The 23,059-nt window shown below is 53.7% G+C and overlaps 3 protein-coding genes across 14 annotated transcripts in view; 2 read left to right on the top strand and 1 right to left on the bottom strand.

The window, feature by feature from the left end:
- Positions 1–6,093, top strand: part of ARAP3 (ArfGAP with RhoGAP domain, ankyrin repeat and PH domain 3) — a 29,580-nt gene extending 23,487 nt beyond the window's left edge. For 6 of the 8 annotated variants that reach the window (XM_027970348.2, XM_042250597.1, XM_042250598.1 and 3 more), the window contains 10 exons: positions 1,012–1,086; positions 1,185–1,299; positions 2,975–3,103; positions 3,202–3,335; positions 3,572–3,654; positions 3,753–3,788; positions 3,894–3,957; positions 4,056–4,193; positions 4,396–4,434; positions 4,927–6,093. In XM_027970348.2, the coding sequence (XP_027826149.1) occupies positions 1,012–1,086; positions 1,185–1,299; positions 2,975–3,103; positions 3,202–3,335; positions 3,572–3,654; positions 3,753–3,788; positions 3,894–3,957; positions 4,056–4,193; positions 4,396–4,434; positions 4,927–5,412 (1,299 nt within the window). In that variant the 3' untranslated portion in view covers positions 5,413–6,093. Of the gene's footprint in view, positions 1–1,011; positions 1,087–1,184; positions 1,300–2,974; positions 3,104–3,176; positions 3,336–3,571; positions 3,655–3,752; positions 3,789–3,893; positions 3,958–4,055; positions 4,194–4,395; positions 4,435–4,926 lie in introns of those variants that run through there. The other 2 variants (XM_027970346.3, XM_027970349.3) reach the window with 2 other exon arrangements.
- A 2,466-nt stretch (positions 6,094–8,559) lies between these two features.
- On the top strand, positions 8,560–20,781 carry FCHSD1 (FCH and double SH3 domains 1). Of its 3 annotated transcripts, none has more exons than XM_012178644.4 (20): positions 8,560–8,612; positions 8,846–8,943; positions 9,522–9,567; positions 9,944–10,011; positions 10,338–10,473; positions 10,559–10,695; positions 10,792–10,855; positions 11,982–12,110; positions 12,533–12,655; positions 12,842–12,937; positions 13,568–13,693; positions 14,104–14,208; positions 14,396–14,557; positions 15,413–15,541; positions 15,619–15,702; positions 15,869–15,986; positions 16,092–16,312; positions 17,024–17,111; positions 18,271–18,326; positions 18,469–20,781. In XM_012178644.4, the coding sequence occupies exons 1-20, from the start codon at positions 8,592–8,594 to the stop codon at positions 18,532–18,534; spliced, it is 2,073 nt and encodes a 690-aa protein (XP_012034034.1). In that variant the 5' UTR covers positions 8,560–8,591; the 3' UTR covers positions 18,535–20,781. The 3 variants fall into 3 exon arrangements, with proteins under 3 accessions (XP_012034034.1, XP_004008951.1, XP_012034036.1); XM_004008902.5 differs by having other exon boundaries at positions 10,332–10,473; XM_012178646.5 differs by lacking the exons at positions 8,560–8,612; positions 8,846–8,943 and having other exon boundaries at positions 10,334–10,473.
- Positions 18,979–22,651, bottom strand: RELL2 (RELT like 2). 3 transcript variants are annotated; one of them, XM_027970344.3, is made up of 8 exons: positions 22,336–22,651; positions 21,685–21,924; positions 21,209–21,274; positions 21,047–21,113; positions 20,425–20,610; positions 19,776–20,151; positions 19,627–19,660; positions 18,979–19,383 (listed from the first exon to the last, which is right to left on the bottom strand). In XM_027970344.3, exons 2-7 carry the CDS (start codon positions 21,866–21,868, stop codon positions 19,628–19,630), a joined length of 912 nt encoding a protein of 303 aa, XP_027826145.1. In that variant the 5' UTR covers positions 21,869–21,924; positions 22,336–22,651; the 3' UTR covers positions 18,979–19,383; position 19,627. The 3 variants fall into 3 exon arrangements, with proteins under 3 accessions (XP_027826145.1, XP_027826144.1, XP_004008952.1); XM_027970343.3 differs by having other exon boundaries at positions 22,345–22,651; XM_004008903.6 differs by having other exon boundaries at positions 22,352–22,651.
- Positions 22,652–23,059: the final 408 nt, after the last annotated feature.

Raw genomic sequence — 23,059 nt, 5'->3', positions numbered from 1 at the left:
CGTTTCTCATGATGTACTCTGCATAGAAGTTAAATAAGCAGGGTGACAATATACAGCCTTGACGTACTCCTTTTCCTATTTGGAACCAGTCTGTTGTTCCATGTCCAGTTCTAACTGTTGCTTCCTGACCTGCATACAGGTTTCTCAAGAGGCAGGTCAGGTGGTTTGTTATTCCCATCTCTTCAGAATTTTCCAAAGCTTATTGTGATCCACACAGTGAAAGGCTTGGCATAGTCAATAAAGCAGAAATAGATGTTTTTCTTGAACTCTCTTGCTTTTTCCATGATCCAGTGGATGTTGGCAATTTGATCTCTGGTTCCTCTGCCTTTTCTAAAACCAGCTTGAACATCTGGAAGTTTATGGTTCATGTATTGCTGAAGCCTGGCTTGGAGAATTTTGAGCATTACTTTACTAGCGTGTGAGATGAGTGCAATTGTGGTCGTTTGAGCATTCTTTGGCATTGCCTTTCTTTGGGATTGAAATGAAAACTGACCTTTTCCAGTCCTGTGGCCACTGCTGAGTTTTCCAGATTTGCTGGCATATTGAGTGTAGCACTTTCACAGCATCATCTTTCAGGATTTGAAAGAGCTCAACTGGAATTCCATCACCTCCACTAGCTTTGTTCGTAGTGATGCTTTCTAAGGCCCACTAGACTTCACATTCCAGGATGTCTGGCTCTAGGTGAGTGATCACACCATCGTGATTATCTTTAGTGCCACACAACTCTAGGAGGTAGGTGGCCCCATTTTTTCAAAGATACTGAGGTTTGAAGGGTCATTTATTCAAGGCTGTATTGTAGCGAGTGGCAGAGTTGGAACCCAGACTCCAGACTGTCCTCTCAAGCGCTACTGCACACAGTGCCACCACGCCTGGAGTTTCTTCTCTTTAAAGGATCTGAGGGATGTTTGGGGTGAGGGTTCAGAGGAGGCCTCTGTGGGGGAAGCACTCATGAGACAACCTTGATTCTTCGTACTGTCTGTGTCCTTCTCATTTCTTTACTCCTCCCCTCAGCTGTCCCAGGCTGGAGACCTCATCATGGAGGTCTTCATAGAGCAGCAGCTCCCAGACAACTGTGTCACCCTGAAGGTGAGTCCTGAGGGGACAGGAGGGGAGGTGAGAGGGTGGCGGGCAGCAGGGGCAGTGGCCTAACCCGCATGGGTCCTCTGCTCATGCCCTGACCCCAGGTGTCCCCCACACTGACTGCTGAGGAGCTGACCAACCAAGTATTGGAGATTCGGGGGACGGCAGCTGGGACGGACTTGTGGGTGACATTTGAGATTCGAGAGCACGGGGAGCTTGGTGCGTATGACAGCGCATGTGCGCTTGCACGCGTGTTCGGGGTGAAAGTCACCAAGACTTCTGGGTTACCAGATGCGCAGCTGTCCTCTCCGTCTTTCTTTCTTTTTTTTTTTCCTTTTTGTATTTATTTGTTTGGCTGTGCCATGTCTTAGTTGCGTCAAGTGGGATTTTTAGTTGTGGCATGTGGGATCTATTTCCTCTCTGTCCTCTTGTCTTTTGGGCCCTAAAGACCCTTGGTTTCTCTTTCACCTCAAAAGAGGTGTCTCTTTCTACTTTGCCCAGGCTCCAGTTGCTGGAGGGACTTGGGACTCAATCCTCAACCCTCTTCCTTTCTCTGTCTATGTGTTTCCTTGGGTGAGTTCATCCATTCCTGTGGCTCTAAATACCACTAATAAGCTGGCCCCAAATGTTTATGTGTGGTCCCCTCCTCTGAGCTCCAGACTCACATAGCCAGCTGCCTGCTTGACACCTCCACTTGTACATCTTGTAACATCTCATATTTTAAATGCCTAAGACCGGGACTTCCCTGGCAGTCCAGTGGTTAAGACTCCACACTTCCACTGGAGGGGATGCAGGTTTGATCTCTGGTTGGGGAACCAGCGGTCCCACATGCCAGGTGTACAACCAAAAAAAAAGAAAAAAGTGATTAAAAAATTCTAAGACCAAACTCAATTCCCAACCCCCTCCCCTGACAAAAAGCCCAAGCCATTTCCTAGTTTTCCTGACTCAGTCATTGAATCAGCATTCACCCAGTTATCGAGGCCAGACACTTGGGAGTCCTCAGGGACTCCTTCTGTTCCTTCATCTTCATACCTACTGGCTAACTAGTCCTCTTGAGTCTAAATGTATCTTTCTAAATATACCACCTCTCCATTTCCATTGCTACCACTTTAGTTGAAGTCATCGTGATCTTTCTGCACCCCAACACTAACCACAAAAATGGACAGCTCCATATAAGGCACAGCTGGCCAGTGTCCCTTCTTGCTTTCCAACAATCCACTTTCCACACAGCAGTCAATGAGCATGTTCAAGCATAAATATCATCATGCCACTCCCGTGGTTAAAACCTTCCAGTGGCTTCCCATTGACTTAAAATAAAATTCAAACCCTTTATTCTAGCCCACAAGACCCTAAATATCTGGCACTCACTCTTCAGATTTCATCTCAAATGACGTGTTTTCCTTGCTTCAGCCACGCTGGCTGTTAAGTTCCTCAAGCACATCTTTCCTAACTCAGGGCCTTTGGTGTTGCATTTCGTCGTCCCTGGTGTCTTCTTCCCCCATCTCTGGCTTGTTCTTCACACTCCTTCAGGCTCTGTGTCTCATCTTCAAATGCTTCCTCTGAAAGGCTTTGCCTGGTCACCCTATCTCAGTAGCTGCCCTGTTTCTCTCTCTCAGCTTTTTATTGTTTCCTTCAGAATTATGGTTTGTCTTTACCTGATTTACTTATCTGTTACTCTCTGCTCCCTTGCCAGGCTGTGGGCTTTGTGAAGGCAGGCTGGGTGTTTCAGGCTCCCTACTGTATCCCCAGGGCAGCCCGATGCCGGGCACAGTCAGTGCTAAATTATGCCTGTGGCTGGCTGGATGAGTGAATGAGTGACTGGTGGGCAAGGAGGAGGGGGTGCCAGGCTGTGGATTGATATCTGGTTGACACTTACCCTCACCTTGCCCCCTAGAGCGGCCACTGCACCCCAAGGAAAGGGTCCTTGAGCAGGCCCTCCAATGGTGCCAACTCCCAGAGCCCTGCTCGGCCTCCCTGCTCCTGAGAAAAGTCTCTCTGGCCCATGCTGGCTGCCTCTTCACAGGTGAGCCTCCTTCTTCAGCCCAGCACCACCACCACCCCCCACCCCAGGCCTCTCCCAGGGACCCTCCACCTAGCCCTGCCCTGCCCATCTGTGCTCAGGTATCCGGCGTGAGAGCCCACGGGTGGGGCTGCTGCGGTGTCGGGAGGAGCCCCCCCGCTTGCTGGGAAACCGCTTCCAGGAGAGATTCTTTCTGTTGCGTGGCCGTTGCCTGCTGCTGCTCAAGGAGAAGAAGGTGGGCCCTGGGCGAGTGCGGAGGAAGCCTGGGTGGCTATATGAGAGGAGCCCTGACTGCTCAACCCTGTCACTCCACAGGCCATTTTTCCAGCAGTCTCATTGCTTCCCTGGCCCTTTGACCTCTCTGACCCTTTGGCTTCATACAACTCCAGTGCTTCCATGGTTTCTTGACCTCCTTAACCATGATCCTTCTCTCTCACCTCTCAACCTCACTGCTGGCCTTCATGTTGTCAGAGCTCTAAACCGGAACGAGAGTGGCCTTTGGAAGATGCCAAGGTCTACCTGGGAATCCGCAAAAAGTTCAAGCCTCCCACCCCGTGAGTTTTTCCCCCCAGTCCACCCTTCTAGAGGCATGAAATGCCACCACCCCTCTGGCCTTCCTGATCACCCATTACTGGTCTCCTTTGCTTCACAGATGGGGCTTCACATTGATGCTGGAGAAGATGCACCTGTGAGTACCTCCCAGCCAGGCTCCCTGTCCTCCGGCCTTTCCTATCCTCCACCTCTCTAGTTGTGACCCCTTCCCTCCTGGTGATCCCACTCTGATCACCCCCAGCTACCTGTCCTGCACAGACGAGGATGAGATGTGGGACTGGACCACCAGCATCCTCAAAGCCCAGGTAAGGGGAAGGAGGGAGCTGAGAGCCAGGTCTGTGGGCCCAGCTCTACCCTCAGTACCTCCCATGCCCACCGGTGCCTCCCCTTGCCCTCTCTCCAGCACGATGACCAGCAGCCAGTGGTCTTACGACGCCATTCCTCCTCTGACCTCGCCCGTCAGAAGTTTGGCACCATGCCTTTGCTGCCCATCCGTGGGGATGACAGTGGGGCCACCCTCCTGTCTGCCAATCAGACCCTGGTGAGGTTCCCCTAGCCTGCCCAATGCCTCAGGGTCCCTGCCCATGCCCTGGCCACACTGCAGGAGGAAATGGCATGTCTGCCAGCCTGGTGCCCACTCTGCCTTCTCTGTGCCCCAACTCTCCACCTGAAGCTCCTGCTGCCAGGCCTCACTGTGTCTCTGTGTTTCTCCCTCCTTGCCTCCCCACCCTACCTGTGCCCAGCGGCGACTTCACAACCGGAGGACCCTGTCCATGTTCTTTGTGAGTACTGTGCCTGCTCCAGTTCTGTGCCTGTCAGCCCTGTGCTCTGTGCTGCTTGAGTCCATGTGCTCTCTGTATTTGCCCAACGCAGGCCATCCATGAGTGTGTGTGCGGGTGGACAGAGAGTGTTGTGACCTGAAGGAATGAGGAAAACAAGGGATGGTAGGATGCAGTGAAGAAAGGGGGAAGTGGTCACAGAATTTGAGAAGTAGAAGGAAATGGTTAAGTGAATGCATTTTGGAGTCAGACAGACCTGGGTTCAAGCCCCAGCTCCACCATTTACTACTGTGTGATCCTGGGCAACTTATTTAACTCCTCTGTACCTCAGCTCAGTCACCTGCAGTGTATCCATCATACAGGGCTGTTTTTGACATCATACATGCGAAAGTATTTTTGCAGCATCTCAAAAGGAAGAGCTCAATAAATGTTAGCGGTTAATAATCTGGGAACTCTAACTCTGTGCCTGCCTCTGGTGACCCCATTCTCATCCAGCCAATGAAGTCGTCCCAGGGGTCTGTGGAGGAGCAGGAAGAACTGGAGGAGCCTGTGTATGAGGAGCCGGTGTATGAGGAAGTGGGGGCCTTCCCCGAGCTGACCAAGGACATCTCCACCTCCTTCTCTACCCCACGGGAGCGGACAGCCAAGCCGGAGACCGCCCTCCCCAGCCAGAGGTCCTTTGATCAATATCTTCTGTCCAAAGCAGGCCCCCAGGCCTGGGAGGAGAGGCCGCCTGAGCCCCCTCCGGGCCCCCCTTCCAAGAGCAGTCCCCAGACACATGGGTCCCTGGAGGAACAGCTACTCCAAGAGCTGAGCAGCCTCATCCTGAGGAAGGGAGAGACCACCATAGGCCTGGGCAGCCCTTCTCAACCGTCCAGCTCCCAGCCCCCGAGCCCCAGTGGCCTTCCAACACAGACACCTGGCTTCCCCACCCAAACTCCCTGCACTTCCAGTCTACCCCCCAGCCAGCCCCTCACATGACTCTGGGACAGCAGTCTGAGGGGTAGGTAATCAAAGACCCAAGCTCTCCCCATGGCAGACACTGCTGGGGCACGTCTGCCCTGGCTGGAAAGACCCAGAGTCCAGTCTGATGCTGTGGAAGGAGCACAGGGCCAAGAGCTCCCGAGACAGCATCCGGCTCAGAAAAGGGGCAGGTCATGGTGCTGCGCTCGGCCTCCGCTGACTCACCTGTCCCAGGAAGTAACTGAAATCAGAACAATGAATGTTAAACTTTCTCAGAACTGTAAGCCCCACATAGTGTCCCTCAAGACGGCAATTCCTGCTTTATGTATTTGATATGTAGGGGTTCTGTAAGAGATTTGGGGTTTGAAAAGAATTGTTTTATGCATTAACAGTAAAAAGATTTGGAAGGCAAAAAAATTTTTTTTTTGGCCACACCACTCGGCATGCGGGATCTTAGTTCCCTGACCAGGGATCAAACTGGCATCCCCCTGCCGTGGAAGTGTGAAGTCTTAACCACTGGACTGCCAGGGAAGTCCCTGGAAGGCACAAATTTGAATGATCTCCAAGTTTATCCTACCCCACCTTCAACATTCAGAAACTACATTGAAGCCCTCGAGTGGGAGGTTGATTAGGGTTGGGAGCTGGGGCAAAGAGGAGCCAGAAAGGATGGGTCACTGTTAATAAACCTTGAAACAAAAAGGCTGCCATTCATTCATTCAGTTATTCAGCATGTATATACTGAACACCTAATTGGTGCCAGGTATTGGGGATATAGTGTGAACAAAAGAGATGGGGTCCTTGCTTTAATGGAGCTTCCACTGTAGAGGGAAAACAGAAAATGCACACAATCAGTGCTGTGAAACAACTAAACCAAAGTGATGTGCTTGTGGAGGTGGCACTGGGCTGGGTGGAAGGGTTTCTGTGAAGAGCTGAAATGTAAAAAGAAGAAGCCAGGCATGTGGAATGCTGGAAGAAGGAGCACTCCAGAAGGAATGGCAAGGCAGTAGCTATGAAGGGTCTGCAGTGTGAAGGGACTTGGCATATTGGGGGAAGAGCAAGGAGACTGGAGTGACACCACAGTATGGGCTGAGGGGGAAAGATGGGCAGGGACCTAATCATGCACAGTCTTGTAGGCCATGATTTTATTATGAAGCAATCGAAGAGTTTTAGGGAAGAGAGGGATGAAATTTTCTCCTTTTTTAAAAAAGATTGATCACTCAGGCTGTTTTCTGAACAATGGGTTGTTGGGGGGAAGACTGAAAGCAAAGAGACCAGGTACCAGACCATATGGGAGACTGATAATGGGGGCTTGGACAAGGCTGTTGGTTCTAGAAATTGAGAGAAGTTATTAAGTGGGAGATAGAACATTTAAGACTTGCTGATGGAAATATCAGTACCTCAGATATGCAGATGACACCACCCTGATGGCAGAAAGCGAAGAACTAAAGAGCCTCTTGATGAAAGAGGAGAGTGAAAAAGTTGGATTTAAACTCAACGTTCAGAAAACGAATATCATGGCATCTTCCCATCACTTCATGGGAAATAGATGGGAAACAGTGGAAATAGTGACAGACTTTATTTTGGGGGGCTCCAAAATCACTTCAGATGGTGACTGCAGCCATGAAATTAAAAGAGGCTTACTCCTTAGAAGGAAAGTTATAACCAACTTAGACAGCATATTAAAAAGCAGAGACATTACTTTGCCAACAAAGGTCCATCTAGTCAAAGCTATGGTTTTTCCAGTGGTCATGTATGGATGTGACAGCTGGACTATAAAGAAAGTTGAGCGCCAAAGAATTGATGCTTTTGAACTGTGGTATTGGAGAAGAGTCTTGAGAGTCCCTTGGACTGCAAGGAGATCCAACCAGTCCATCCTAAAGGAAATCAGTCCTGAATATTCATTGGAAGGACTGATGCTGAAGCTGAAACTCCAATACTTTGGCCACCTGATGTGAAGAACTGACTCACTGGAAAAGACCTTGATGCTGGGAAAGATTGAAGGTAGGAAGAGAAAGGGACGACAGAGGATGAGATAGTTGGAGGGCATCACCGACTCAATGGACATGAGTTTGAGTAAGTTCTGGGAGTTGGTGATGGACAGGGAGACCTGGTGTGCTGCAGTCCATGGGGTCTCAAAGAATTGGACACAAGTGACAAACAGAACTGATGGATGGAATGTGGGGGTAGAAGGGAAGGCACATAGACTCTGGGTTTATGACTTTCCTCACTGTATGGAGAATGGTTCCATTTAGTAATGTTAACTGGGAGAGGTGACTGGGGAAGGATCAGGTGCAAGAGCTGTTTTAAAAGTTTGAGGTACCTACTTAGATCTCCTGAGGTGATCTTCATGGAGGTGAGCTGTTGGAAATATGAATCTGGAATTTGGGCCACAGACACCTGCCTTTTCCAAGTCGGGTGTGGTGAGGAGGTGTGAGCCACGGAAAGGTGAGAAGGATGAGGAAAGGGCGTGCTGATCTTCAGAAGGCGGTGCGGGGGTGGGGTGGAGCAGGGTATGTCCTGGGGTGCAGAACCTTAAGGGTGCAGAACCTAAAGGTCATAGAGGCTTTCTAGGCCACAGGTCCCCACGTTCATCTCCCAGCTCCGCCTGCTGGTTGTTCCTTCTCCACTGGCCCAGGATGTACTGTCTTTTCCTCTGGTTCTGGTTCCTTCCAGGCTCCAGGCGTCTTTCTCATCCTCGCTCCCACACCAGCTTTTCCAGTTCAGTGGGAATTGGGAAAAGGCCTAGGACCAGCCCTGTTTCCCTCATCAGATGCATCTTCGATGAGGTATCCAGTGATTCAGTTTTCCTGGTCACAGATTGAGTTCCTCGCCTTCCTTCAGCCGTCGCGTCAGGATTAGAGATCTGCATATGTAAATGAATGATTAGAAATAATTATGGGCTGAGTCAGCAGCTCCGTACTAGAAATAGAACCCAGGCGTCTTGACACAGAAACCTGAGGTTCCCCCCTACTGTCCAGCGGACTCAGCGTCCACCGGGCGCCGCGGACCCTTTCCGGGGTATTGGCAGCAGTAACGGAGGTTTAGTTTCTCTGCGGCCCCCTCGCGCTCTGCCGCGCAGCAAGCAGACTAATCAGGCGTGGGCGGGGCGAGGGCGGAGCCGGACAGGGGCGGGGCTTACACGTGGGCGGGGCTTCCTCGAGTTCCGGAGTCGAGTCGCTGCCTGGGCCGGAGCGGAGATGCAGCCGCCGCCCCGAAAAGTGAGCTTGGCCTGGAAACGGGGACTCCTGGCGGGTGGGGGGAGTGATGGGGACCAATCGGGCACCAGACCCGCCCGGAGAGGTCGAAGAGTAGGAAGGGGTCAAAGGCCAACCCAGAAGTAACCGAGGAAACATCCCATCTCCTCCTTGGCCCCGCCCCCTCACCGCTCCCAGCGTGGAGTGTTTTTCAGGTCCCCGCGCCAGGGGTCTTCATCCTCTTTTTACCCCTACAGGTGAAGCCGGCCCAGGAGGTGAAGCTTCGCTTCCTGGAGCAGCTGAGCATCCTTCAGACCCGGCAGCAGAGAGAGGCAGACCTACTGGAGGATATCAGGTAGCCCCTGACCCCCTCCACATACCCCCACTTTCCCAGTCACATGCTCCGCCCCTTCGCCAACATACTACAGCTGTCGGGGCGGGCGGGGGTGAAGAGCTCTCCAACCTGCCCATTCAAGTCCTTCACCCTAGGCCTCTCTCATACTGGATAGGAATTATCCTTCCGCCCACTCCAAAACATATAAACACACTGGGACCCTCTCTCAAAGCCCTTCACTCCACACTGCCCCGCCACCCCCACAATCAAGCTTTGGGCAGAACCCCTCCCCCCTTCCAGACCTGTTGGAAGGCTGGCAGACTCTGTACCCAGGCCCCCATGCGTCCTCACCTCCAAGCCCACAGATGGTTTTCCAGGGGTAGGGAGGATCCTGCTGAGTCTCTGAGCATTGAGGTGCGGTTGTCCTGTGCTGCGGCTGCCCGAGGTGATCTCAAGGACTCTCTCTTCAGTGTCAGTGTAGTCACTCTGTAGGCCTGACTCCCCACTCCTTCCTGCCCACGCTGAAGAGAGGATGGAGGGTGGGAGAAATGGACCAAACAGGAACACCACCCCCACCCCACCCCCCCCAATCTTCACAGATCCTACAGCAAGCAGAGGGCGGCCATTGAACGGGAGTATGGGCAGGTATGGGACTCTTTTCTCTGAACCTTCCCTTTTGTTCTGGCCTCCTTTACACCACCAGCAGTGTGGCTCCACACATACTCCTGTTCTGGTCAAGAGCATGTGCCTAGAATCAGGCGTGTGTGTCAAGTCCCTGCTGTGGTACTATTTAGTTGTGTGACCTTGGACAAGTTACTTAACCTTCTGGGCCTCAATTTCTTTCTCTGTAAAATGGGAATAACAATAATTGTACCTTCACGCAGGATTCTTGCAAGGATGGAATAAGTTAATGCATGTAAAGCAGTTAGCAAAGTGAGGGATATTATCATATTCTGGTCCTGTGTTCTCACACATTGGGGTCTTTGAAAGGGAATTGGGTCTGTGATGATTTTCCCACCAGGCACTCCAGAAACTGGCTGGGCCATTCTTGAAGAGGGAAGGACACCGGAGTGGGGAGATGGACAGCAGGTGAATCCCATAGTGGGGTGGGGTGGGGGGAACTAGGGGCCAAGAAGGAATGAGGCATTTAACCCCAGGAACCTGTGGGGAGGGCACGTGAGCTGTAGGTGGAGCTGATACAGCAGGAGGAGAGCAGCTGACCCAGCAAGGACACTGGATGGCGGTGGAGGGCAAGAGGGATCCTTGTGGCTGAGATAATGGGCGGATCGATTGATGGGCTCCCAGACTAGGGGGATGGGAAAGCTGTCTGTCTCCCGTGGTGCTGGGAGGGGGGCATCTGGTGAAGCTTTGGAGTGCTCCCCTCCTTAACACATTCTTTCTCTGGGGAGAGGCAGGATGGTGTTCGGTGCCTGGCGCTGCCTGCTAGATGCCACCGTGGCTGGGGGCCAAGCCCGGCTCCAGGCATCTGACCGATACCGTGACCTGGCTGGGGGCACGGGGCGGAGTGCTAAGGAGCAGGTGCTTCGGAAGGTATGGTTCAGTGGATGGGGTGAAGGAAGGGCTAACTCAGGGATGGAGGTGGTCTGGATCAGGACTTCTGTGTCCATGCCCCTAGGGAGCAGAGAACCTCCAGAGGGCACAGGCTGAGGTGCTGCAGTCTGTCCGGGAGCTGAGCCGAAGCCGAAAGCTGTATGGGCAGCGGGAACGCGTCTGGGCCTTGGCCCAGGAGAAGGCGGCTGATGTCCAGGCCAGGTGGGCTGATGGGGAGTTGGGAAGCCTGGGGACAGGGTGTAGAGCCAAGGCACCATGGCTGGGTCTGACCTCCACTCCTTTCCTTTGCCTGCACAGGCTTAACCGAAGTGACCATGGCCTCTTTCACACTCGGACCAGTCTTCAGAAACTCAGCACCAAGGTTCAGAGGATGTGGGCATGAGTGGGGGCAGGGAGAGGTAGACAGATTAGTCTAGTGGTTTGGAACTTAGGGGCATAAGTCAGAGAGACTGGGATGAATCCAGGCTACCCTACTTCCTTGGTGCATGACCTTGGTAAACTTGTTCTCTCTGAGGCTCATTTTCTTCATCTATAAAATAGACATAGTACCTTTGTTTTTCGTTCCTTTTTTATGCACTTATTGAGGACTTTTATGTACTAGGCATTGTTTGAAACACGGGGGATACAGTGGGGAACACTACCAGTAGAGTTCCTGCCTTCACAGCCTGGTTGGGGGGGACAGATAGTAAATACACAAAGATTCAGAATAAATGAAAAGAAGGCCCTTTGATAAAGCATAACAGGGGAGTGTAATTTAGAGGGCTGCTACTGCTGCTAAGTAGCTTCAGTCGTGTCCAGCTCTGTGTGACCCCATAGACGGCAGCCCACCAGGCTCCCCCGTCCATGGGATTCTCCAGGCAAGAGTACTGGAGCGGGTTGCCATTTCCTCCTCCAATCCATGAAAGTGAAAAGTGAAAGTGAAGTCCCTCAGTCGTGTCTGACTCGTAGCGACCCTGTGGACTGCAGCCCATCAGGCTGCTCCATCCATGGGATTTGCCAGGCAAGAGTACTGGAGTGGGGTGCCATTGCCGTCTCCAATTTAGAGGGAAAGCCTCTCTGAACAGGTGGGCTGAGTGTCAAGAAGGAACCAGCTGTGCAAAGGTGTAGGGGAAGAACATTCTAGGGAGAGGCAATGATAAGTGCAAAGGCTCTGAGGTGAGAATAACTTTGTCGGCTCAAGGAACTGAGAGAAGGCCAGGGTGGCTGGAGCACTGTGAGCAGGGGGATGAGCATTGTGGAAAGAGAGAGGGTGCTGGGGCCAGCTCATGTTGGCCATGGTAGGCCATGGTAAGGAGCAGTTGGGATTTTCTTTTAAATGTATGTAGTTTCCACTAGAGGATTTTGATCAGGAGTTGTGAGTATGCAAAATTTTTAGTATAGTTTGCCAGTTATCTCAATAATGTGAGAATTCTTTCTGGATCTGGGTTGGCCTTGGAAGACCCCCAAGAGTCTAGAGCTCCCAGCTGACACCTATGTTCCTCTCCTAGCTGTCTGCCCAGTCGGCCCAGTACTCCCAGCAGCTGAGAGCAGCCCGCAATGAGTACCTGCTTAACTTGGTGGCCACCAATGCCCACCTTGACCACTACTACCAGGAAGAACTGCCGGCCCTGCTCAAGGCTAGTCTCAGCCTAGATACCCCTGCCTCTCTGCAGGGAGTGCCTCTCCCTGCTTCCCATCACCGACAGGCTGAGTAGGGCGGGGGAGCTATCCTGCTTAGAATGGGCAGAAGAGACATTCCTGGCTTCTGCTTCTAGCTGGCTGCGTGACATTGTGCACAACACTTAACCCTTCTGAACTCCTGTTTCCTCAACTGCTCAGACTACTTTATAAGACTAATGGGGCTCAAGGGAGAGAATGAATGTGAAAATGCTTTTTAAACTGTTAAGTGCTGTGTACACAAGAGGGTCTGTTTTTAGAAGCAATAATAATGTCTTATTCCTTCTCAATTTCCCATACCTCATGCCCATCTCCCACCCAAACCTGGACAGAGAGCCTGCTTGGGGGGAGGGTAGTGTCAGCATCTTGGGACTCTTTCCAGGCTCTGGTCAGTGAGCTGTTAGAACACCTGAGGGACCCACTGACCTCACTAAGCCGCACAGAGCTGGAAGCTGCAGAGATGGCCCTGGAGCATGCTCGCCGCGGGAGGCAAGCGACCTCCCAGGTGAGGGCTGTGCCCTATTGGAGCCCTCCAGAGATCCTCTTTACCCTTCTTTCCCAGTACAGCCTACCCCACCACATGTCTGCCCATTTCCTTCTCACTTTGTCCTCTCTCTTCCAAGAAAGGCTGGGAACAAGCTTGGAGAGGGAGCCAGTGAGTGGCTGACTTTGATTTTTTCCAACCCCCAAGGTAAGCTGGGAGCAGGATCTGGAGCTTTTTCTTCAGGAACCTGGAGTGTTTTCCCCCACCCCACCTCAGCAGTTTCAGCCAGCAGGGAATGATCAGGTGAGACCTCTGTGCTAGGTGGATCCAGGCCAGTTGTAAAGGGGACTGTGGTTTAGGCCTCTCTCCCATTATTCACATCCTAGTATTAACTTTGTTGTTCTTTAGTTGCTCAGTCATGTCCGACTCTTTGTGACCCCATGGACTGTAGCCCACCAGGCTCCTCTGTTCATGGGATTTCCTAGGCAAGAATACTGGAGTGGGTTGCCATTTCCTTCTCCAGGGGGTCATCCCAACTCAGGGATCAAACCCACATCTCCTCCTGCATGGATAGGCAGATTCTTTACCACTGAGCCACCAGGGAAGCCCATGGAATTTACTTAGAGACTGTTAAACCATGGAGAGAGGGTTTCAGAACCCCAGTTCACCTCCCTCCCACCAGGACACAGATTAACACTCTTTATCCCACCCTTCTCTCTTTTCATTTCACTGTCTTTTTCATTCTGCCTCTTCCCCTCAACCTGGATCCCATTTCCAGGACTGTGTTTGTGTGTCCACACAGAAGCACACCTGTGTCCACAGTCATAGGTGTGTGCTCCCACCTGTTTGTGGGGAGGAGATAAGGAGGGAACTGTAGGGAGGAGGTGTAAAGGAGCAGCATCAGGCAGTCCTCACAGCTCTCTATTCATTCAGGTGTGTGTCTTGGAGCTGGAAGGGGGTGCAGGAGGTGTGGCAGGGGAGAGTGGCCTGGAGAAAGAAGTTCAACGCTGGACGAGCCGAGCTGCCCGAGACTATAAGATCCAGCATCATGGGCATCGGGTGAGATGGGGGTGCAGGTGTCATGGCTGGGCAAGAAATGCTGAGAGATGGGGGTCCCAGAGTCACTGAGGTATGTCATGGGGCTGTAGGCAGGAGGGGAGGGAAGAGTAATTCAAGCCGACAGTGTGGCACAGTAATTAAGAGCATAGTCTTGGGAGCAAGACTCACCTGGACTCAAATCCTGCTCTGTTGCTTCCTAGTTATATAACCCTGAGTAAGAGGGTACTGAGTGACTTCAGCTCTTTGGACTTCAGTTTCCTTGTCATTAAAGTGGGGCTAATAATAGCACCGACATCCCAGGGAAGATTAAATGACAGAATGCATGTGAAGCAACTAGCTAACTACCAGGTTGTTCTAAGTTGTGCCCTATGGTATCGCCACCCTCCCCTGTCCTCCACCTCCCCAACCAGGTGCTGCAGCGGCTGGAGCAGAGGCGGCAGCAGGCTCCAGAGCGAGAGGCTCCAGGCATAGAACAGCGGCTGCAGGAAGTAAGGGAGAGCATCCGACGGGCCCAGGTGAGGCACCATGCCGTGGGTTTAGGGCCACTGAGATCACATCCCCTCCGGCCTCCTCCACTCCATCTGATGGTGGGGAGACTGCAAGCAGGAGGTCGTAGAGGGTGGACATACCTGGGGAGGCTCCACTCACTTCCCAAAGGCAGACCCAGCCATCGCCTGGGTTGACCCCTCTTCCCCACGTCAGGTGAGCCAGGTGAAGGGGGCTGCCCGCCTGGCCCTGCTGCAGGGAGCTGGCCTGGACGTGCAGCACTGGCTGAAGCCAGCCATGACCCAGGCCCAGGATGAGGTGGAGCAGGAGCGACGGCTCAGTGAGGCCCGGCTGTCCCAGAGGGACTTCTCTCCCACGGTGAGCTCCCTCCACTCAGCCTTGCATACTTGGGAGGGTAAAGAGCCCTAGTGGAAAGCGGACCTTATGAAGTAGGAATCACAATGGTACGTAACTCAACAGGTTGTTGTGAGGCTTGAATGGAATCACTTAAGTGTTTAATTCTTGGCACAGTTTGTAACAGAGAGAGTTCTCAGTTAACTTTTACTGTGAATATAGAATGGTGGTGATGAACTAAGGTCCTGAGAGCAGGCTGTAAGCAGTTTGAGTACCAGACACTCCATTTACTAGCTCTGTGATCTTGGAAAGTGATTTAAGCTTTCTGAGCCTCAGTTTCCTCATAAGTAAAATGAGGTTGGTAGTTCCACAAAATAACACAGGAACTTGTTAATTAAGAAACTTGGCTTCTCTGGTGGCACCAGTGGTAAAGAATCCGCTTGCCCATGCAAGAGGTGCAGGAGATGTGGGTTGATCCCTGGGTCACGAAGATCCCCTGGAGTAGGAAATGGCAACCCACTCCAGTATTCTTGCCTGAGAAAATTCCATGGACAGAGGAGCCTGGCAGGCTATAGTCCATGGGGTTGCAAAGAGTTGGACATGACTGAGCATGCACGCCATTAAGAAGCTTAAACAAGACAAGGTACATAAGATACATAGCACTGTGCCTGGCACACAGTAAGCACTCACTACTGTAACTCTGTGATTATCATTAGTGTTCTCCTGCCCTGTGACGACTCCTTGTGATCCAGGGTGAACGGTGGGGTGGTACTGCCTTGGAGGAGGATCCACAAGGTTAACGGAAGGATGGAGGAGTGGGAGACACAGAGGGTACTTGAGACCGGGCCTCACAGTGATGTCTTTTCTCTGCCCCTACAGGCTGAGGATGCTGAGCTGTCTGACTTTGAGGAATGTGAGGAGACTGGGGAACTCTTTGAGGAGCCTGCCCCCACAGCCCTGGCCACAAGGCCCCTCCCCTGCCCCGCCCATGTGGTGTTTGGCTATCAGGTGTGAATGGGGGTAAGGACCTCAGACCATCAGGGCTAGGGGACCACTAGTCCTGAATTCTTCTTTATGGGGCCCAGGCAGGACGTGAGGACGAGCTGACCATCACAGAGGGCGAGTGGCTGGAGGTCATAGAGGAGGGAGATGCCGATGAATGGGTCAAGGTGGGTAGGGACCTCGGGCTCAGACCTTGGCAAGGGAGCAGTGGGAGGGACTTCTCTGTGGCCCATAAAGACCCAGCCAGAAAAGCTGGAAGCCTGAGTGAAGAAGGGCCAGGGCCGTGGACAGCTGAGGCAAGCCCACTTTCTGTTCACATTGCTGGGAGAGCAGGCTCGGAACCAGCACGGTGAGGTAGGCTTTGTCCCTGAGCGCTATCTCAACTTCGTGGACCTCTCCTTCCCTGAGAGCAGCTGTGACGGCGACAACCCTTTGGGGGCAGAGCCCACAGGTAAGAAAGGGACAAGAATTGCTGAGTCATTGTGGCCCTGGGGTGTCGTGGTCCAGGGCACGCTGCTTCCCTCCTCCCCTCACCATCTCTCCTGGGCTTCTACAGCGTTCCTGGCTCGTGCACTGTACAGCTACACTGGACAGAGCGCCGAGGAGCTGAGCTTCCCTGAGGGGGCGCTCATCCGCCTGCTGCCCCGGGCCCAGGATGGAGTGGATGACGGCTTCTGGAGGGGAGAATTTGGGGGCCATGTTGGGGTCTTCCCCTCCCTGCTGGTGGAGGAGCTACTTGGCCCCCCAGGACCATCTGAACTCTCAGACCCTGAGCAGGTGAGCCTTCCTTTTCCCTGGGTCCCCAGGCATCTCTGGTTGACCTTCCCATTCACGGAGATCCCATATTCATCTTAATACCCCATTCCCTATATTGTGGCTTGGGCCTCCAGAGAAAAGGGAAAGCAAGGCAGTCTTCATAAGAGTTTGGTTGCCCTGTTTTAGAGCTGGATTTAAGTTCAGATTCCTATTCGATTTCTTGAGGCAATGATTAGGCCTCTCTGAGCTTGTTTCTTCACATGCATGTAGAAGGCGGATAATGATATCTTTTCTGGGAGACTAACTTTCCTGATGTGAGATAACGGAGGTAAAAGGCTTAGCCCAATGGCCCCTAGGAGGTGCTTTGATATATGGTACCTATTGTTCTAGCAAGATTTTGTCACTAACTAGATCTGTGATTTGGGATAGATGGTTTAATCTGAGTGTTTCCTCTGACATAGTAATCATCAAATACCTCCTTCATGGGGTGGTGGTGAGGAATGAATAAATTTTTAGTGCATGTGAAGTGCCAGCAAGATGCCTGGGACATATTAAGTGTCAATACATATGGGCTGTTGAAATGTGTATCACCTACAACCTTACCCATATACAAGCATTTGGCTGCTTTCTAGCTTGGGAAGTGATGGGGTAGGAACTGAAGATGGGATGGGAGGAATGGCTGGTGAAACCTTCCCACATGCCAGGAATAAGCCTTTGCCCTCTCATTCCCAGATGCTGCCATCCCCTTCCCCTCCCAGCTTCTCCCCTCCTGCACCCACCTCTGCTGTGGATGGATCCCCTGCACTTGTCCTGCCTGGTGGTGAGTAGAAGGAGCTGGGCCCCCAGGAGGGTAAGAGACTGGCAGTCTGGGACTCTTGGGTTATACTTGGCCCCTTTGCCTGCCCTCAGGAACCTCCTCCCTCAGGCTCTCTGAGGCTTGATGGTAGAAGAGTTTGGGCTTTGGAGCCAGGCCCATTGGTCAAACTCTGCCCAGACTTCCTAGCATGCAGTTTAACCTGTCTGGGCCTTTACAGAGTGAGGAGGAAGGTTCCTTCCTCATTGAGTTTTGACAGTTAAAGAGATGTCTGTAGGGTACCCAGCGTTGTGCTGGGCACATAGCAAGTATGCAGTCAGTAACTGTTTCTCATTATTATTCAAATTCGCCAGTTTCTCCCACAGTGTTTTCCCAATACACATCCTTAGTGTTCTTGAATCTTGCAAACATCTGGTTTGCATCATTTTCCTCATCCATCTTTTCCAAGACCATCTCTTCTAAAAGGTATTTCCACTTTCTTCTCTGCATCTCTCTCCCTGACCCTGGAGCCCCTGTTGCCATTTTCTGCACCCTGCTTCTCCAGCACCCTTAGTTTACTTTGGATACTTTGGTACTCATTCATTGTGTTTGTTGGTGTTTCATTATTCAGTCACTGACAGCCATTAGGGGTGGGGGTGCTCTGATCCCACTTCCCCTACTTTGGTACCTTTAGCAGGGCTGAGTATACAGCAGGTGCCCAGTAAGTGTTGAGGTTGGATGGATTGATGGATGTTATGACCCAGGTTAGTGACTATTTGTTAAATCAGAAAATATTTACAGAGTGCCATGGTCCTAGTAGCTCAGCTGGTAAAGAATCCACCTGCAATGCAGGAACCTTGGTTCGATTCTTGGGTCTGGAAGATTCCCTGGAGAAGGGATAGGCTACCCACTCCAGTATTCTTGGGCTTCCCTGCTTGGCTCAACTGGTAAAGAATCCGCCTGCAATGTGGGAGACCTGGGTTCAATCCCTGGGTTGGGAAGATCCCCTGGAGATGGGAACAGCTGTCCACTCTATTATTCTGGCCTGGAGAATTCCATGGACTGTACAGTTCATGGGATCGCAAAGAGTTGGACACAACTGAGTGACTTTCACGGTCCTAAGAGCTGGAGATACAGAAGTGAACAAAATAAAGTCAGTAGGTTGACTTGTGGTTCTTATTTCCAGATCAAGACCTGGACTGCCCTGGGTCCCTGGACATGATGGCACCTCGACTCAGGCCGGTAAGGGCCCCTCCCTTGGAGGAGAGTGTTGGAAAAGGGGTCACTTTTTTCCAATTTGTCCTGTTCTATCTGCAGAGCGGAGGGAATGGATGGGATATCCGCAAGGGAAACCCCGGGAGCACTGACTGTGTGTTTCCTACAGATGCGTCCACCGCCTCCCCCTCCGGCTAAAGCCCCGGATCCTGGCCACCCAGATCCCCTCACCTGAAGCCAGGGGGAATCTCCATCCCCCAGTGATGCTGCTGCCCCATCTCCGTGCTATCAGACTGCCCCTTCCCATGGTGATCCAAAGCGACACAGTCAAATGCTGGAATCTCCCTGATTTCCATTCTCACCTTCAGGGGTAGACACTACTTCTCTCCCCATTTCTGGGGCTGGAACCCATTCCTTTTTCCCCATGATCCTTTAGCCATCTCTAGGGCTGAGACTACCCCTTCTCTTCTGCCACCACCCCATCTCTAGGGTGGTGAACTACCCTGAAATCTCTGGGACTGGAATTTGTTCCCCGAAGTCTTGAGTGGCTCTGGCTCATTTGTGTCTCCACCCTGGTTCTGTGAACCACCCCACTGCAGATGCCAGAGCCACTGGGGTTGGGGCCTGGGACAGGGATAGGCCTGTCAGAAGGAGCTGGAGCCAGTATGCGAAGCAGCTGTAATGGTCTGAGCGGATTTATTGACAGTGAATAAAGGGCACAAAGCCCGAGCCAGGGCCTGGGCCTCTTGTGCCAAGAGGGCAGAGGACCTAAGGTGCTATTGCTTTAAGGGCCCACCAAGGGCAGGGGCCTACTCCCAGCCGCCACGCTCTAGCATATGGAGTGAGGTGATGGGGAAGGTAGGTCAGGTGGCCTGAGGGCAGGCAGGGGAAGGGGAGGAGGCTGAGGGCCAGGGATGAGACTTCTCCCCAGGTACCCCCAGCCTGAGACTGTGCAACTCCAGGTGGAAGTAGAGTGGGTCCCTCAGCTGGGGGGCAGTGCTGTCCAGGGGAGGGGAGGGGCTTCATGCCCAACCCACTCCCTGGCCTGCCAGCTGGTAGTCCGTCAGCACAGTGAAGGAGGCGGCTTGGAGGAAAGGAAGGGTGACTGTTGCCTCCTATTCAAGCGGAGCCCCCCGCTTTTCCCCAGAGGCTGCAGGACCTTCCCTACCCCCTGGAGCACATGGTCACTCCCCACCACCGAACCAAGGAATATGTACCAAAGGCTGAGCCTGCAGTTGACCCCAGGGATTCAGGGAACTGATGGGCTGAGGTAGTTTCATATAGGGGTTGGGAGGATAAGATTGACTTGGGGCCCAGGCAGACTCACCTCACATACCCACTGCTCCCCGTGGTGGGGACACCTGAGAGAGAGGAGGGGTGGACAATGAGAGAACAGGAGGTGGGTCATACCAGTGGCCTAGCAGAACAGGAGCAATAAGAGCTCAGCCCATTGAAGCGCTGGCCATGTCTTCATACCTGGTGATCTGAGGTGTCCTGTTTGCTTGGCTGTCCGTTTGCTTCTTTTCTGGCTGGCCCTGGGCTTGGGCCCCTCCCTCCAGCCCCAAGCATCGGCTCTGTAGAGGCTCCAGGGTTCCCCTCAAGTGCACGAGGGACTCGGCTGTTGTCCCTGAGTCCTCCATTCTGCATGGGGGTGCTGGCGAGGGCCGGGGGCTGCGGCCTCTCAGGGGGAAGGCTTTCGATGGCAGGCATCCCTGTCCTGGGCTGCCCTCCCCCAGGCCCCTGGCCGCCTCCTGGGTCCTGCCCGCCACCAGACCCCCAGCTCCTGTCCGTAGGAGAGCCATCACGATGCTCATGCAGCCCATAGCGCTTCTCAATGTGCGTCACCCGGAACCTGGGAGGGGAGGGGACACTGGGGCTTAGGGCCAACTCTCAAAGACTGCTTGGCCCTTTCCTCTGGTCAGGGACATCCTGGGTTGGAGAGCCATGTCCTTCTGATCTAAGGCAGGGGAGATAGCCTCAGGTTGTGGGGCACATTGTGCAGCCTGACTCCTGCTGTAGCTCCCAGTCCAGGAAGAAAGAGCCAGGGCCCACCTTTGGAGTCAAATGCCTGAGCACTGGACCCCCACCTCAACCTCCCTGTCGCTGGAGTACTCTATATACCCACCTGCCCACAGAGAACACGGTGGTCTCCCCAGGCCGGGGGCGACTCTTTCCTTCCTTGGAGCGTCCCTGACGGACAAGTGGGGGTCTCTTGTTGCGGCTGCAGTGGATGCATGGGGCTGAGGAGCCCAGGTGCACTGTGTGATGATGGGAGGGGGCTCCGTCTTGCAGGCTGGAGGTGGCATCCACGCTGGACGGTAGGGAGGAAGGGAGCAGGGGGGAACATTCCCATTTTTCTTCCTGTTCTGTTTGTTCCTGTTCTTTCAGCGTGCTCCTTAAACCCCCCCCAGATGTCCCACTTCCCCCAGGCTGCACCATTCTTTTATTGTCTTTATCTAATAAACTGAATATGAAGATGTTACTGACCATGTGTTGTTTTCCCTCCCAGGGCTAAAAAGTGAGCAATGTTTAACCCAGGGGAGTGGCATAAGGGATGAAGGTTAGGCTTGATGACATCTAAAGGAGAGATGTGGTTTGGAGGATTCAGGATTTTTACCAAACTTTCTTCTTCTTGTCCATTATTCAGCCTTACTCTCCCCTGTCACCCTAATCATGCAAGGAGACTGGGAGAGGAATGTGCTTGAGGAGAGGATACTAAATCATACTGGCCCATGTTTCCAGCTCACCTGGACAGCTGCACTGTCCCTTCTCCTTCACTGTCCCCCAGCATCTCCTTCAGGGCCTCAGCGTTGGCTGAGGGGAGAAGGAAAAGAAGGGGTCAGTGGAGGCAAAGGCAAGGGCAAGAGAAAGTCGAGGAGCTGGGGGACAAAGGGACAGCCTACACCCACCTTCATTTTGGATGATGCAGCGAACAATTCTCTCTACTGTGTCCTCATTCATGTCATCGTCCTCAGCTGAAGGATGAAAGAAGTTGGTGAGGCAGTGGGAAATGGATCAACTTTGAAGGTACGTTACCTGGTGGTTTCTATGGCTTATTGCTCGACCCACCCCTTTACCAAACTGCATCATTCTGTACCTTAGCATTTCAAGGGCCAGGGAAGAAAAGAGAAAATCAGTGGGAGTCCAGGACTACCACCAGTGGGCCCTTCCCACCCACGGTGCCTTCTCTAGCCCTGCTTTCAGGGTGGTGGCACCCCACTTGCTGACTCAAGAAAGTATTACTAGGCCTCCTATCTTGGTCAGGATTTAGCCTGGGTCTGTTGGCTAGGTCAGGATTTAGCCTGGGTCTGTTGGCCAGGAAGAGGTGTGGGGAGAAGGGTGAAGGAGGAAGGTGATTGAGCCAGGTTTTAGGCTGTTCACTCACGGGGCTGGAGCTGGGCGTCATCAGGCTCCGAGCCCCTTGAGGTGCGGCAGCGGTAGCCCTTCTTCTTGAGCACGTGGCAGATCATGAAGCCTACAAGGCCCATGAGGAAGAAGACCAGCACAAGCAGGAAGAGCATGTACAGCCCATGCTGGGGCGGTTCCAGGTCAGGCTGTGGTTCCGACATGAGGCCCTGGCGGGTGAGCACGGGCCAGGGCGGCTCCTGGAGTTAGGGGGCTGCAGCTAAGGATTGGGGGAGGGTTAGGAATGCCGTCCTCAGGATTCAAGACAGACAAGCCTCTGAGGTCTGGCCCCACCCCCTACCCAACCAAGGAGCTGTCCGTGCCAGGGGTGCTGGTCCGGGCCAGGGGTGTCAGACGGCGGCTGCGCAGGCCCTCTTCCACGACCCTGGTCCCGCTCCCCCGACGCCCAGAGCTCCCCGTTTCCAGCCTGTCCTGAGCTTTCGTCCCTCCCAAGGACACTGCAGAGCGAGATGGGACGGAATTCTCAGGCGGCCGGCACAAGGATAGTGCCTGAGTCAGCGTCCACATCTCTTCTGCGCGGGCCTGAGTCAGGCCTCCGCAGCCCCTTCCCCTTCCTGTACTGTCTCACACACACCCCCTCCCGCCTTTCGGGTTCTCCCGTCCTGACCACCTGGCCCACCCGGTACCGGTGGTTTGGTTCTGGCTCCGGCTCCGGCTCCGGTTCCAGGGGCGTCCTAGTCCGGCTCAGGGCCCCCGACGCCCTCCCGGCGCTCATCCCTTGCTTCCTTCCCCTCCCCCCTTCGCCGCCTCAAGGGCTCCGGGCTGCGGCTGCAGATACCCGTGCCGCGGCAGGGGTGGGGGGAGGGAAGGATGGAAAGGGATGAGGGCTGGTTGGGACCGGCGACAGGCTCCGGACAACTCCAGCCGTGGAAAGGGAAGGAGAAGGGGGGCGCTGCCGCAGCCGCTCTGGGTCTCCAAAAGCCTTCGATCGCCGGCCGGGGACCAGGGGGCGGAGCCCAGGTGTGCGGGGCGGAGAGAGAGAGCCTTGCGCGCTTCTGAGCGCAAGTGTGGTGCGCGCGTGACTGCGCAGCCCCCCCACTGCCGCCCGGTGACGGTGCGGTGCCGAGTCTGGGTCCGGGTGAGGAGGACGGGCAGTCAGGCGAGAGCGCTCTCCACCGGTCTATCGGGCACGCCTGGCTTGGCTCCAGCCCTCAGATGCCCCGGCTGGATGTGTAGCTGGGAATCTTCCCCAGCGGGCCGGGGGAAGCTTGCTTTCTGCACCTGAGAGGGTCAGCGTGGCCGGTTCTCCGGAGCCTCCTAGAGAGGCGACACGGCCTGCGCCCCGCTTGGGACAGGTAGCTGGACAGGATGGCTCGGCTTCCCGAGGATTTGAC

This window comes from Ovis aries, chromosome 5, assembly GCF_016772045.2.
Source record: "Ovis aries strain OAR_USU_Benz2616 breed Rambouillet chromosome 5, ARS-UI_Ramb_v3.0, whole genome shotgun sequence".
Lineage (NCBI taxonomy): Eukaryota > Metazoa > Chordata > Mammalia > Artiodactyla > Bovidae > Ovis > Ovis aries.
This window is presented reverse-complemented; position numbering and strand designations above follow the sequence as displayed.

What these genes read in the sequence shown, in the direction of transcription:
- FCHSD1 (XM_004008902.5), top strand. Translation starts at nt 8,592, where the DNA reads ATGCAGCCGCCGCCCCGAAAA. An exon ending in GCGGCTGATGTCCAGGCCAG is followed by an intron (nt 10,696 to 10,791) that starts GTGGGCTGATGG and finishes TTGCCTGCACAG; the next exon opens with GCTTAACCGAAGTGACCATG. An exon ending in ATGTGGTGTTTGGCTATCAG is followed by an intron (nt 15,542 to 15,618) that starts GTGTGAATGGGG and finishes TATGGGGCCCAG; the next exon opens with GCAGGACGTGAGGACGAGCT.
- RELL2 (XM_027970344.3), bottom strand. Translation starts at nt 21,868, where the DNA reads ATGTCGGAACCACAGCCTGACCTGGAACCGCCCCAGCATGGGCTGTAC. An exon ending in TGACGCCCAGCTCCAGCCCC is followed by an intron (nt 21,275 to 21,684) that starts GTGAGTGAACAG and finishes TTCATCCTTCAG; the next exon opens with CTGAGGACGATGACATGAAT. An exon ending in ACCGTGTTCTCTGTGGGCAG is followed by an intron (nt 20,152 to 20,424) that starts GTGGGTATATAG and finishes CTCCCCTCCCAG; the next exon opens with GTTCCGGGTGACGCACATTG.